The following is a 13,397-nucleotide window of genomic DNA, read 5'->3' on the forward strand; positions in this document are numbered from 1 at the left end:
TGGAGGGATGGAGGGATGGATGGATGGATGGAGGGATGGATGGATGGGTGGATGGACGGATGGAGGGATGGATGGATGGAGGGATGGAGGGATGGAAGGATGGAAGGATGGAGGGATGGATGGAGGGATGGAGGGATGGAGGGATGGGTGGACTGAGGGATGGAGGGATGGATGCATGGATGGATGGATGGATGGATGGGTGGGTGGATGGAGGGATGGAGGGAGGGAGGGAGGGAGGGAGGGAGGGATGGGTGGATGGAGGGATGGATGGAGGGATGGGATGGATGGATGGAGGGAGGGATGGAGGGATGGATGGATGGAGGGAGGGAGGGAGGGAGGGAGGGATGGGTGGATGGAGTGGTGGATGGAGGGATGGGATGGATGGATGGATGGAGGGATGGATGGATGGAAGGATGGATGGAGGGATGGGATGGATGGATGGAGGGATGGATGGAGGGATGGAAGGATGGATGGAGGGATGGGTGTATGGAAGGATGGATGGATGGAGGGATGGGTGGAGGGATGGATGGAGAGATGGAGGGATGGATGGAGGGATGGAAGGATGGATGGATGGAGGGATGGACGCATGGAGGGATGGAGCATGGAGGGATGGATGCATGGATGGAGGGATGGATGGATGCATGGAGGGATGCATGGACGGATGGACAGGCAGACAGACAAACATTACCCTCCCAGCTCCTTTGGAAGGTCCCTGAGCAGCAGGAGTTGTGTCCTTGCTGGAACCACGAGAGGACAGAGGGAATTCGGGCAGGAGGGGAAGGGGGATCCCGGGAAGTTGGATCCTGCTCCGGGATCAGGGATCAGCACGGTCTTTCCCTGGCTCCAAACCCCGGGAACAGCACAGCCAGGGCACACACAGGCTCACAGCCTTCCCAGAGGGAAGCAGGGACACCACATCGATCCTCGGGGTCCTCGCTGCTTGGGAGAGACAAAACCGGGAGCGGGAATGTGAGGAAGGAACAACCCCCCCCCCAACCAGAGCCTCCCACATCCCGTGGGAAGGGGATACTCGGGAATCATGGGATGCTTTGGGTGGGAAGGGACCTTAAATCCCACCCAGTCCCAACCCCGGCACCTCCCGCTATCCCAGGGAATCCAACCCAGCCTTGGACACTCCCAGGGATCCAGGGGCAGCCACAGCTTCTCTGGGAATTCCAGCCCAGCCCCTCCCCACCCTCCCAGCCAGGAATCCCTTCCCAATCTCCCATCTCTCCCTGCCCTCTGGCAGTGGGAAGCCATTCCCTGTGTCCTGTCCCTCCAGCTCCTGCTCCCCTGGGATTTGGCTCCAGAGGGAGCACAGGACCAGCCCGGCCCGTATCCCAAATTCCAGGGGGGGATTTATTCCCAGACAGCCACATTTATGGACCTTGGAGCGTCCGGGATGGGCTGGGCTGGGAGCAAAACCCCCCCAAAATCCCAGATCCTGCCGGGCAGGACATTTGGGTACCTGGCTACCGACTTGTATCCATCGTTAAACTGAATCCTGGGAAAGGCACCAGGGAGAGAGAGAGAGAAGCCGTTAAAATCCCATTAAAATTCCTGGAGCTGCCCCCAGCAGGGAGGGAGCAGTGACAGCCCAGCCCAGGGAGCTCCAGGAGAACAGGGAGGGTGGGAATTCCCAGCCCAGGGAGCTCCAGGAGAACCGGGAGGGTGGGAATTCCCAGCCCAGGGAGCTCCAGGAGAACCGGGAGGGTGGGAATTCCCAGCCCAGGGAGCTCCAGGAGAACCGGGAGGGTGGGAATTCCCAGCCCAGGGAGCTCCAGGAGAACCGAGGGGGTGGGAATTCCCAGCCCAGGGAGCTCCAGGAGAACTGGGAGGGTGGGAATTCCCAGCCCGGGGTGTTCCATCACCCCATTCCCTAAGGAAAACCCGGCTGGGGGGGAGTTTTCAGGTTCCCCAGGGGACATCTATTCCATGGATTTGAAGGAACCTTTTCCTGCTTTTCAGGCTCCCCGGGGGCATCTATTCCATGGATTTGAAGGAACCTCTTCCCGGTTTTCAGGCTCCTCAGGGTGTGGGTTTTTCCCAAGTAGTTCATGGGCTCATTAAATAATTAACGTAATACAATTAAAGGTGGTGGAAAGGGATTGGAAAGGGGTTGGAAAGGGATGGGAAAAGGGCTGACAAAGGGGTCGGGAAAAGCTTGGCAGGGACTTTCTTTTCCCAGGATGGGAAGGACCCTGGACCTGCCCGTCCACATTCCCGAGACCCGGCACCAAATCCCACCTGGAGCTGGGAATTTCAGACACACCCCCCCCATCCCCCCCCCCGGACTCCTTGGAATTCTGAGCTATCCCTACGAATTCCCGCAGAGCACGGAGCCCACCCCTGCCCCACGTCCCCCCCTGCCACATCCAGAGGGTGTCACATCCTGCCAGGAATGTTGATTCCCCCCCTGCCCCACATCCAGAGGGTGTCACATCCCTCTGGAAATGTTGATTCCCCCCTGCCCCACATCCAGAGGGTGTCCCATCCCCCCGGGAATGTTGATTCCTCCCTGCCCCACATCCAGAGGGTGTCCCATCCCACTGGGAATGTTGATTCCCTCCCTGCCCCCCATCCCATCCCACCGGGAATGTTGATTCCCTCCCTGCCCCACATCCAGATGGTGTCCCATCCCACCGGAAATGTTGATTCCCTCCCTGTCCTACGTCTCCAAGTGCCACATCCAGAGGGATGTCCCATCCCACCGGGAATGTTGATTCCCTCCCTGCCCCACATCCAGAGGGTGTCCCATCCCCCCGGGAATGTTGATTCCCCCCCTGCCCCACATCCAGAGGGTGTCCCATCCCACCGGGAATGTCGATTCCCCCCCTGCCCTGTTCCCGTGCCCGGGGTCACCTCCAGCGCTTGGCAGCGGCCCCAGCCTTGGAACGGGACCCCGCGGGGACAATCAGGGACAGGAATGGGACACGGCTCGGTGGCGCCGGGACACGGGAGAGGAGCCGCATCCATAATTTAGCGGGAGCCGCTCCCTCGGGAGCAGAGCCCGGCCCTGCCCATCAACAGGGATCGGGTGGGGCCTCCCGGCACCTCCGGGGCTCGGAGCCGGGACGGGCACGGCCGGGGCTCGTCCCAAATCCCACAGCTCAGGGATGTGGCTCTGGAAGTGCCCACGTCCCTCCAGCTCATCCCAAATCCCACAGCTCAGGGATGTGGCTCTGGAAGTGCCCACACCCCTCCAGCTCTTCCCAAATCCAGCAGTTCAGGGATGTGGCTCTGGAAGTGCCCAGGTCCCTCCAGCTCATCCCAAATCCCACAGCTCAGGGATGTGGCTCTCCCTGAACACCTCTGGAAGTGCCCACACCCCTCCAGCTCATCCCAAGCCTGGCAGTTCAGGGCTGTGGCTCTCCCTAAACTCCCTCTGGAAGTGCCCACACCCCTCCAGCTCATCCCAACTCTGGTCCCTCAGGGATGTGGCTCTGGAAGTACCCACACTCCTCCAGCACATCCCAAATCCCACAGCTCAGGGATGTGGCTCTGGAAGTACCCACACTCCTCCAGCACATCCCAAATCCCACAGCTCAGGGATGTGGCTCTGGAAGTGCCCAGGTCCCTCCAGCTCATCCCAAATCCCACAGCTCAGGGATGTGGCTCTCCCTAAAAACCTCTGGAAGTGCCCACACCCCTCCAGCTCATCCCAACTCTGACACCTCAGGGATGTGGCTCTGGAAGTGCCCACACCCCTCCAGCTCATCCCAAACCCCACAGCTCAGGGATGTGGCTCTGGAAGTGCCTAGGTCCCTCCAGCTCATCCCAAATCCCACAGTTCAGGGATGTGGCTCTCCCTAAACCCCCTCTGGAAGTGCCCACACCCCTCCAGCTCATCCCAAACCCCACAGCTCGGGGATGTGACTGTGCCCAAACTCCCTCTGGAAGTGCCCACACCCCTCCAGCTCATCCCAAATCCCACAGCTCAGGGATGTGGCTCTGGAAGTGTCCAGGTCCCTCCAGCTCATCCCAAACCCCACAGCTCAGGGATGTGGCTCTGGAAGTGCCCAGATCCCTCCAGCTCATCCCAACTCTGACACCTCAGGGATGTGGCTCTGGAAGTGCCCACACCCCTCCAGCTCATCCCAAATCCCACAGCTCAGGGATGTGGTTTTCCCCAAACCCCCTCTGGAAGTGCCCACCCCCCTTCCCTGGCTGAGGGGGAACCTCAGGATAAACCCACAGGGGTGAATAAATCCCGGAATCATCAAATTAGGGAATGATTTGGGCGGGAAGGGACCTCCAAGATTGTTTAATTCCCACCCAGGGAATCCAACCCGGCCTTGGACACTCCCAGGGATCCAGGGGCAGCCACAGCTTCTCTGGGAATTCCAGCCCAGCCCCTCCCCACCCTCCCAGCCAGGAATTCCTCCCCGATATCCAATTTTCCCAATTCTTTCCCGTTGTCCTCCCTGGAACCCAACTCCACCTTCCCAGGGGACACCACCTCGGCTCTGCTGCCCTCCCAGCTCCCGGGATTTTATCCCTGTTCCCTTTTTTTACCCATTTCCAGCTATTTTTCACCCATCCCAGACCCTTTCCCATGCCCTTTTCACATGGATTTGGGCCCAGCTTCCCGAGGCCACGGGAAGTGAAGCCCCTTTCCCTCCCCAAACCCCATCCCAGATTATTTTGGGGTGATTCCCGGGCCTCCCACACCCCCTTCCCAACAGATCCCGAGCCAAAGCCATTCCAGGGGCCACACCAGGGACACGACAGGTCCCCCCCACATCCCTGTTCCCCCCTCCAGGGATGCTGGGCTGGGTGGGAGCCCCAGGGAAAACCAGGAATGGGATTTAACAGGGCTGGGCCTCCAGGGTTTGGAATTTAAGCCTGGATTTAAGGAGCTGGTGTCCGGAAAGCAGGAGTGGGAAGGTGCAGCAGCCCCATCCAGGGGGAATTTTGGGATGGGATGGGATGGGATGGGAATGTGGGATGGGAATGTGGGATGGGATGGGATGGGATGGGATGGGATGGGATGGGATGGGATGGGATGGGATGGGATGGGATGGGATGGGATGGGATGGGATGGGATGGGATGGGATGGGATGGGATGGGATGGGATGGGATGGGATGGGATGGGATGGGATGGGATGGGATGGGATGGGATGGGATGGGATGGGATGGGATGGGATGGGATGGGATGGGATGGGATGGGATGGGATGGGATGGGATGGGATGGGATGGGATGGGATGGGATGGGATGGGATGGGATGGGATGGGATGGGATGGGATGGGATGGGATGGGATGGGATGGGATGGGATGGGATGGGATGGGATGGGATGGGATGGGATGGGATGGGATGGGATGGGATGGGATGGGATGGGATGGGATGGGATGGGATGGGATGGGATGGGATGGGATGGGATGGGATGGGATGGGATGGGATGGGATGGGATGGGATGGGATGGGATGGGATGGGATGGGATGGGATGGGATGGGATGGGATGGGATGGGATGGGATGGGATGGGATGGGATGGGATGGGATGGGATGGGATGGGATGGGATGGGATGGGATGGGATGGGATGGGATGGGATGGGATGGGATGGGATGGGATGGGATGGGATGGGATGGGATGGGATGGGATGGGATGGGATGGGATGGGATGGGGGTGTTACCTGCCGTGCTGGTCTTCTTCGGCTTCGTCTCCCAGGCTTGGGAATTCGCAGGGAGAGAGAGGAGGGAAAAGGCTGTGACACGGACACGGGGGGGGGGGGGTTTGGAAAACAGGATGGGATCTGCTCCGGGCAGGGAGAGCCTCGGGACACGGCACCACAGCAGAGCACGCCATGCACGGAACCCCGGGGTGTTCCCCCGGGATGTTCCCCTGGGATGTTCCCCCGGGATGTTCCCCCGGGATGTTCCCCCGGCATTCCAGGGGGTCCATGGGATCCCTGTGGGACCCGGACCGGGATTGGGGGGATGTTTGACCCCGGGCGGGAAGGGAACTGCTCCTCCCCACCCCCACCTCCTTTCCCTTCTCCTGCCTCGGACTTGGGATGGATTCGGGTGGGAGCCGAACCGGGACGGTGGGAAGGAGGAGAGAGGAATTCCCGGTTGCTTTTCCCTTGGAAAGCCCTGCCCTTATCCCAGTGGGGATGGAAAATCCTTCCCATTGCCTCAGAAAGCTGTGGGATCGCTCTCGGGAGGCTCCTTTTTGAGCAGGAGGGAGCTCATCCCATCCCATTCCCATCCCATCCCATTCCCATCCCATCCCATCCCAGTCCAGCCCATCCCAGTCCATCCCATCCCATCCCATCCCATCCCATCCCATCCCAGTCCAGCCCAGCCCATCCCATCCCATCCCATCCCATCCCATCCCATCCCATCCCATCCCACGGGCAGGGACATCTCCCGCTATCCCTGGGTGACAGGGAAAGGGAATTCCAGGAGAAATGAGCTGGGAAGACACACAGGGAAAGGGGATTCCAAGGGAAATGAGTTGGGAAGATACAGAGGGAAAGGGGATTCCAAGGGAAAAAAATCTGGGAAGACACAGAGGGAAAGGGGATTCCAGGAGAAAAAATCTGGGAAGACACAGAGGGAAAGGGGATTCCAAGGGAAAAAAACTGGGTAGACACAGAGGGAAAGGGGATTCCAAGGGAAAAAAGCTGGGAAGACACAGAGGGAAAGGGGATTCCAAGGGAAAAAAGCTGGGAAGACACAGAGGGAAAGGGGATTCCAAGGGAAAAGAGTTGGGAAGATACAGAGGGAAAGGGGATTCCAAGGGAAAAAAACTGGGAAGACACAGAGGGAAAAGGGATTCCAGGAGAAAAAATCTGCGAAGACACACAGGGAAAGGGGATTCCAAGGGATAAAAGCCTGGAAGACACACAGGGAAAGGGGATTCCAGGAGAAAAAAGCTGGGAAGACACACAGGGAAAGGGGATTCCAAGGGAAAAAAATCTGGGAAGACACACAGGGAAAGGGGATTCCAGGAGAAATGAGTTGGGAAGACACACAGGGAAGAGGGATTCCAAGGGAAAAAAGCTGGGACTGGATCCAGGCACGGCTGATCCCTGGATTTGGGAATGGTCTATCCCTGGATCCAGACATGGTTGATCCCTGGATCTGGGGGCAGCTGATCCCTGGATTCGGGCATGGTTGATCCCTGAATCTGGGAATGGTCGATCCCTGGATCTGGGCATGGCCAATCCCTGGATCTGGGAATGATCGATCCCTGGATTTGGGAATGGTCGATCCCTGGATTTGGGAATGGTCGATCCCTGGATCTGGGTGTGGCTGATCCCTGGATCTGGGCATGGCCGGTCCCTGGATTCAGGAATGGCCAATCCCTGGATCCAGGCACAGCTGATCCCTGGATCTGTCCATGGTTGATCCCTGGATCTGGGAATGGCTGATCCCTGGATCTGTCCATGGTTGATCCCTGGACCTGGGAATGGCCAATCCCTGGATCTGTCCCTGGCTGATCCCTGGATCTGTCCATGGCCAATCCCTGGATCCAGGGATCCTGGGCCAGTGGCACGTGAAGAAGGAGGGGGCGCCCCAGCTGCAGCCTCCTGTCCCCCCTGGATCCCATTCCATCCTGGAATTCCCATCCATCCAGCCATTCCATCGCTCCTCCCCACCAGTAGCCAAGGACTGGGAACGCAGCGGGAATTCTCACAGGGGATCCACTATTATTATTATTATTATTATTATTATTATTATTATTATTATTATTATTATTACACCCAAACCACACAGATAATAATAAATGATTATTATTATATTAATATAATATATAATATTAATTAATATAATATTAATGTTATTTATTATTATTATTACTATTATTACACCCAAACCACACAAATAATACATTATTATTATATTAATATAATAAATAATATTAATATAATATAATATATTATAAATGTTATTTATTATCATTATTATTATTACTACACCCAAACCACGCAAATAATACATTATTATTATATTATTAATATAATATAATATTAATTAATATATTAATAATAATAATAATAATAATAACACCCAAACCACATGAATAACAATAACCAATCCCATCCCGGTTTAACTCCAGCAGCATTCCCGCTTCCCGGTTTATCCGTGCACGGAGCGGGAACGGCGCAGGAGGAGGAGGAAGAGCCAGGCCCGAGGCAGACCAGCAGCACCGTGTGTTCTCCGGATCCCTAATTTTTCCCCAGCTCCAGGGAAAAATCAGCTTTTTTTTCTGACAGGACAAACGCCCGAGGGCGCGAAATCCCAGCGGAAATCATTCCGCTCCCGGAGGAGAAGGAGGAACCTGGAAAACCGGGGTTCAGGGAGAGGGATCCCACAGGGATAAAACCACCCGGCGGCTCCCGATCCCGCCGCTGATCCCGGTCATTCCAACCCCGCGGGATCGGGGAGTCACGGGGCGGTTTGCGTGGGAAGGGATCCTAAAATCCAGCCGCTTCCAACCCCGACGGCTCCCGCTATCCCAGGCTGCTCCAGCGTATTCCAGGCTGCTCGGACATTCCCGGGGATCCAGGGAAAAGGCGGGAATGACAGGGCACAGCACACGCTCCCCCGGCGGGGCTGGGGTGGCCCTACCTGGCCGGGAGGGAGCCCTGGCTCAGGGAATCCCCCTCTCCCAGCAGCTCGTCCTCGCTGTGGAAGTACAGCTCGTCCTCCTCCAGCCTGCCGGGAACGGGGGGAAAAACGGGACAAAATCCCTCCTTGGCATCGGGAAAACGGGACAAAACCCCTCCTTGGCATCGGGAAAACGGGACAAAACCCCTCCTTGGCATCGGGAAAACGGGACAAAATCCCCCCTTGGCATCAGGCACCGAGGGGGAGGGAAGAGGGCAGCGGGAGCAGCGGGAGCCGGAGGGCCCGGCCTGCCCTGGGAATCCTGGAATTGCGGCGCTTTCCAAGGGAAAGGCCTTGGAGACCCCGGAGTCCGACCGGCGCTGCCGAGGCCACCCCTGACCCGTGTCCCCAAGGGCACATCCACGGGGATCTTACACCCCTCCAGGGATGGGGCTCCACCTCTGCCAGGGCTGGACAGCCCTTTCCATGTGGGAATTGTTCCCAATATCCCAGCTGAGCCTCCCCTGGCCCAGCTGGAGGCCGTTCCCTCTCCTCCCGTCCCTCGTTCCCTGGGAATTGGGGACCTCCTGGAATGAACTTCCAGGGAATTGTAGGAGCTGGGACAGTGCCAGGATGGCACAGGATCCTTAGGGATGGGTCAGGTTGGAAAATCCCTTGGATATCACAGAATCCAAGCATTCCCAGCACTGCCCAGGCCACCCCTGACCCGTGTCCCCAAGGGCCACATCCACAGGGATCTGAGATCCCTCCGGGAATGGCGACTCCAGCCCTGCCCTGGGAAGTTCATTCCAGTGTTTAACCACCCTTTCCATGTGGGAATTGTTCCCAATATCCCACCTGCCCCTCCCCTGGCCCAGCTGGAGGCCGTTCCCTCTCCTCCTGTCCCTCGTTCCCTGGGATCAAAGCCCAGTTTGGAGCCCCCCAGGCCCAACCCAGAGCTCAGTTTATCCCCCTGCCCACGGAGCTTATCCCAGCTCCAGCAGGAGGAACGCCATGGAATGGTGGAATCACGGAATGGGGGGGGCGGGAAGGGCCTCTGGAGAAATTCGGAGTGATTTGGAGCGATTTGAAGTGATTTAAAGTCACTCTAAATTATCATCCCGCCCGCAGCGTCCCCGGCCCTGAGCCCTCCCCACCCAAGGAATGGCAGGAGTCAGGGATTCAGGGATTCAGGGATTCAGGGATTCGGGGATTCGGGGATTCAGGTCCTGGGAACGTTTTCATCCAGGGGCACATCCCAGGAGCTTGGGAAGACACCGAGGATCATTAAAGGGACATAAAGCTGGACCAACATCCCTCAGCACTGGAGGTGTCCCCACTGCCACCACAGAGGCTGGGTGGTCCCAGTGCCCCCTGGCACAGGGACACGGGGCTGTCACCGTCCCCTTCCACCCCGGGAATGTCCCCACAGGGGGGTTTGGGTGGTCCCAGTGCCCCCTGGCACAAGGACATGGGACAGGGGCACTGCCACCATCCCCTTCCACCCCAGGAATGTCCCCACAGGGGGTTTGGGTGGTCCCAGTGCCCCCTGGCACAGGGACACGGGGCTGTCACCGTCCCCTTCCACCCTGGGAATGTCCCCACAGGGGGTTTGGGTGGTCCCGGTGCCCCCCTTCCCCTGCCCTGGGTGCAGCCACGCTCGCCCCTCGCCCCCTCACCCCGGGGGCACCTCGGAGACAGGAGATCCCCCAGGGCCCCCATCCCACCCTGGCCAGCAGCCAGACCCCCATTCCCGCTGGGATTGGTCCCTCCACCACCTTCCCCCTCCGATCCTGGAGGGCTCAGCCGGAGCTGGACCCGCCGGCACCTCCAGGAGGGCACTCGGAGCCCACCCTCATCCCCTGAGCCATGCCAGGGGCACTGCCAGCTCCGCCTGGGAGCATTCCTGGGATGGCACAGCCCAGGATGGCACAGCCCTCGGAGCATTCCCGGGGTGGCACAGCCCTGGAATGGCACAGCCCAGGATGGCACAGCCCTGGGAGCATTCTCGGGATGGCACAGCCCAGGATGGCACAGCCCCAGGAGCATTCCCAGGATGGCACAGCCCTGGGATGGCACAGCCCAGGATGGCACAGCCCCGGGATGGCACAGCCCTGGGAGCATTCCCAGGATGGCACAGCCCAGGATGTCACAGCCCTGGAGCATTCCCGGGATGGCACAGCCCAGGATGGCACAGCCCTGGAGCATTCCCAGGATGGCACAGCCCATCCCACCCCCGCCCCCCCGTTGGTACCTGCGGAAGGTCCTGTCCGGGCCCTGCCGGGATTTCCCGGGAGCAGGTTCCAGGCCCCGCCGGTGCCCGGCCAGGAGCCCGTCGGTCTCCAGGGATTCCCCTCCGTCCCCCTCCGAGGGCGTCTCCAGGAATTCCTTGTCGTTCCAGGCTCCCGGCGGGCCCTCCGGGGGCTGGTAGCGGATCTCGATGGAGAGGGTGGCCTGGGGGAAAGGGGGGTATCAATCCAAAGTCTCCCCTTCCCTCAGCCAAAGTCTCTCCTTCCCTCATCCAGAGTCTCTCCTTCCCTCATCCAGAGTCTCCACTTCCCTCATCCAAAGTCTCTCCTTCCCTCATCCAAAGTCTCTCCTTCCCTCAACCAAAGTCTCTCCTTCCCTCAGCCAAAGTCTCCCCTTCCCTCATCCCAGAGTCTCTCCTTCCCTCAGCCAAAGTCTCCCCTTCCCTCAGCCAAAGTCTCTCCTTCCCTCATCCAAAGTCTCTCCTTCCCTCATCCAAAGTCTCTCCTTCCCTCATCCCGGAGTCTCTCCTTCCCTCAGCCAGAGTCTCTCCTTCCCTCAGCCAAAGTCTCCCCTTCCCTCATCCAAAGTCTCTCCTTCCCTCAACCAGAGTCTCTCCTTCCCTCATCCCAGAGTCTCTCCTTCCCTCAGCCAAAGTCTCCCCTTCCCTCATCCAAAGTCTCTCCTTCCCTCAACCAGAGTCTCTCCTTCCCTCATCCCAGAGTCTCTCCTTCCCTCAGCCAAAGTCTCCCCTTCCCTCATCCAGAGTCTCTCCTTCCCTCAACCAAAGTCTCTCCTTCCCTCATCCAGAGTCTCCCCTTCCCTCATCCAGAGTCTCTCTTTCCCTCATCCCTGAGTCTCCCCTTCCCTCAGCCAAAGTCTCCCCTTCCCTCATCCAGAGTCTCTCCTTCCCTCAGCCAGAGTCTCTCTTTCCCTCATCCCAGAGTCTCCCCTTCCCTCAGCCAAAGTCTCCCCTTCCCTCATCCAGAGTCTCCCCTTCCCTCAGCCAGAGTCTCTCCTTCCCTCATCCAAAGTCTCTCCTTCCCTCATCCAGAGTCTCTCCTTCCCTCATCCAGAGTCTCTCCTTCCCTCATCCCGGAGTCTCTCCTTCCCTCATCCCGGAGTCTCCCCTTCCCTCATCCAAAGTCTCTCCTTCCCTCAACCAAAGTCTCTCCTTCCCTCACCCCGGAGTCTCTCCTTCCCTCATCCAAAGTCTCTCCTTCCCTCATCCAAAGTCTCTCCTTCCCTCATCCAGAGTCTCTCCTTCCCTCATCCAGAGTCTCTCCTTCCCTCAGCCAAAGTCTCTCCTTCCCTCATCCAAAGTCTCTCCTTCCCTCATCCAGAGTCTCTCCTTCCCTCATCCCAGAGTCTCTCCTTCCCTCATCCAGAGTCCCTCCTTCCCTCATCCAGAGTCTCTCCTTCCCTCATCCCAGAGTCTCTCCTTCCCTCATCCCAAGTCTCTCCTTCCCTCATCCCAAGTCTCTCCTTCCCTCAGCCAAAGTCTCTCCTTCCCTCAACCAAAGTCTCTCCTTCCCTCATCCAGAGTCTCTCTTTCCCTCATCCCTGAGTCTCCCCTTCCCTCATCCAAAGTCTCCCCTTCCCTCAGCCAAAGTCTCTCCTTCCCTCAGCCATTACAGAATGGTTTGGGTGGGAAGGGGCTCCAAGGATCCCGGAATTCCACCCATTCCATGGGCAGGGACACCTCCCAACATCCCAGATGGTTCCAATCCCGCCCATCCAGAGCAGCCTCCGCGTCCCTCGGAGCGTTTCCCCGTTTCCCAGGGAGATGGATTTTAGGGACACGCTTGGAAAGGAGGCTCCGGCCGCTCCTGGGATCAAATCCCGGGGGTTCCATCAACAAATCAACCCCCACATCCCCCTTCCGCCCTTTCCTTGGGAATCTGCTGCTCTCCCGGGATCAGGGACAGGGGCAGTTGTGTGGAATTGCTGGGATGAGCAGGGAAGGGCTGAGTGGATTCAGGGAAGAGTTGAGTGGATTCAGGGAAGGGTTGAGTGGATTCATTGGGAAGGGCTGAGTGGATTCATTGGGACTAGAGGAGTGGATTCATTGGGAAGAGAGGAGTGGATTCATTGGGAAGGGCTGAGTGGATTCATTGGGAAGAGCTGAGTGGATTCAGGGAAGGGCTGAGTGGATTCAGGGAAGAGCTGAGTGGATTCAGGGAAGAGCTGAGTGGATTCAGGGAAGAGCTGAGTGGATTCAGGGAAGAGCTGAGTGGATTCAGGGAAGGGCTGAGTGGATTCAGGGAAGGGCTGAGTGGATTCAGGGAAGGGCTGAGTGGATTCAGGGAAGAGCTGAGTGGATTCATTGGGAAGGGCTGAGTGGATTCAGGGAAGGGCTGAGTGGATTCATTGGGAAGGGCTGAGTGGATTCAGGGAAGGGCTGAGTGGATTCATTGGGAAGGGCTGAGTGGATTCATTGGGAAGGGCTGAGTGGATTCATTGGGAAGGGCTGAGTGGATTCAGGGAAGGGCTGAGTGGATTCAGGGAAGAGCTGAGTGGATTCATTGGGAAGAGCTGAGTGGATTCAGGGAAGAGCTGAGTGGATTCATTGGGAAGGGCTGAGTGGATTCAGG

General features: G+C 58.3%; 1 protein-coding gene across 1 annotated transcript in view; it reads right to left on the reverse strand.

The window, feature by feature from the left end:
* OTOF (otoferlin) overlaps window positions 1–13,397 on the reverse strand; it is a 134,719-nt gene that overhangs the window by 95,001 nt on the left and 26,321 nt on the right. The window contains exons 5-9 of the mRNA XM_064651246.1: window positions 10,811–11,010; window positions 8,578–8,664; window positions 5,634–5,669; window positions 1,469–1,504; window positions 914–936 (exon numbers count right to left, since the gene is read on the reverse strand). Coding sequence (XP_064507316.1) covers window positions 914–936; window positions 1,469–1,504; window positions 5,634–5,669; window positions 8,578–8,664; window positions 10,811–11,010 — 382 coding nt within the window. The remainder of the gene's footprint in view (window positions 1–913; window positions 937–1,468; window positions 1,505–5,633; window positions 5,670–8,577; window positions 8,665–10,810; window positions 11,011–13,397) is intronic.

This window comes from Pseudopipra pipra, chromosome 3 (genome assembly GCF_036250125.1).
Source record: "Pseudopipra pipra isolate bDixPip1 chromosome 3, bDixPip1.hap1, whole genome shotgun sequence".
Taxonomy (NCBI): Eukaryota; Metazoa; Chordata; class Aves; order Passeriformes; family Pipridae; genus Pseudopipra; species Pseudopipra pipra.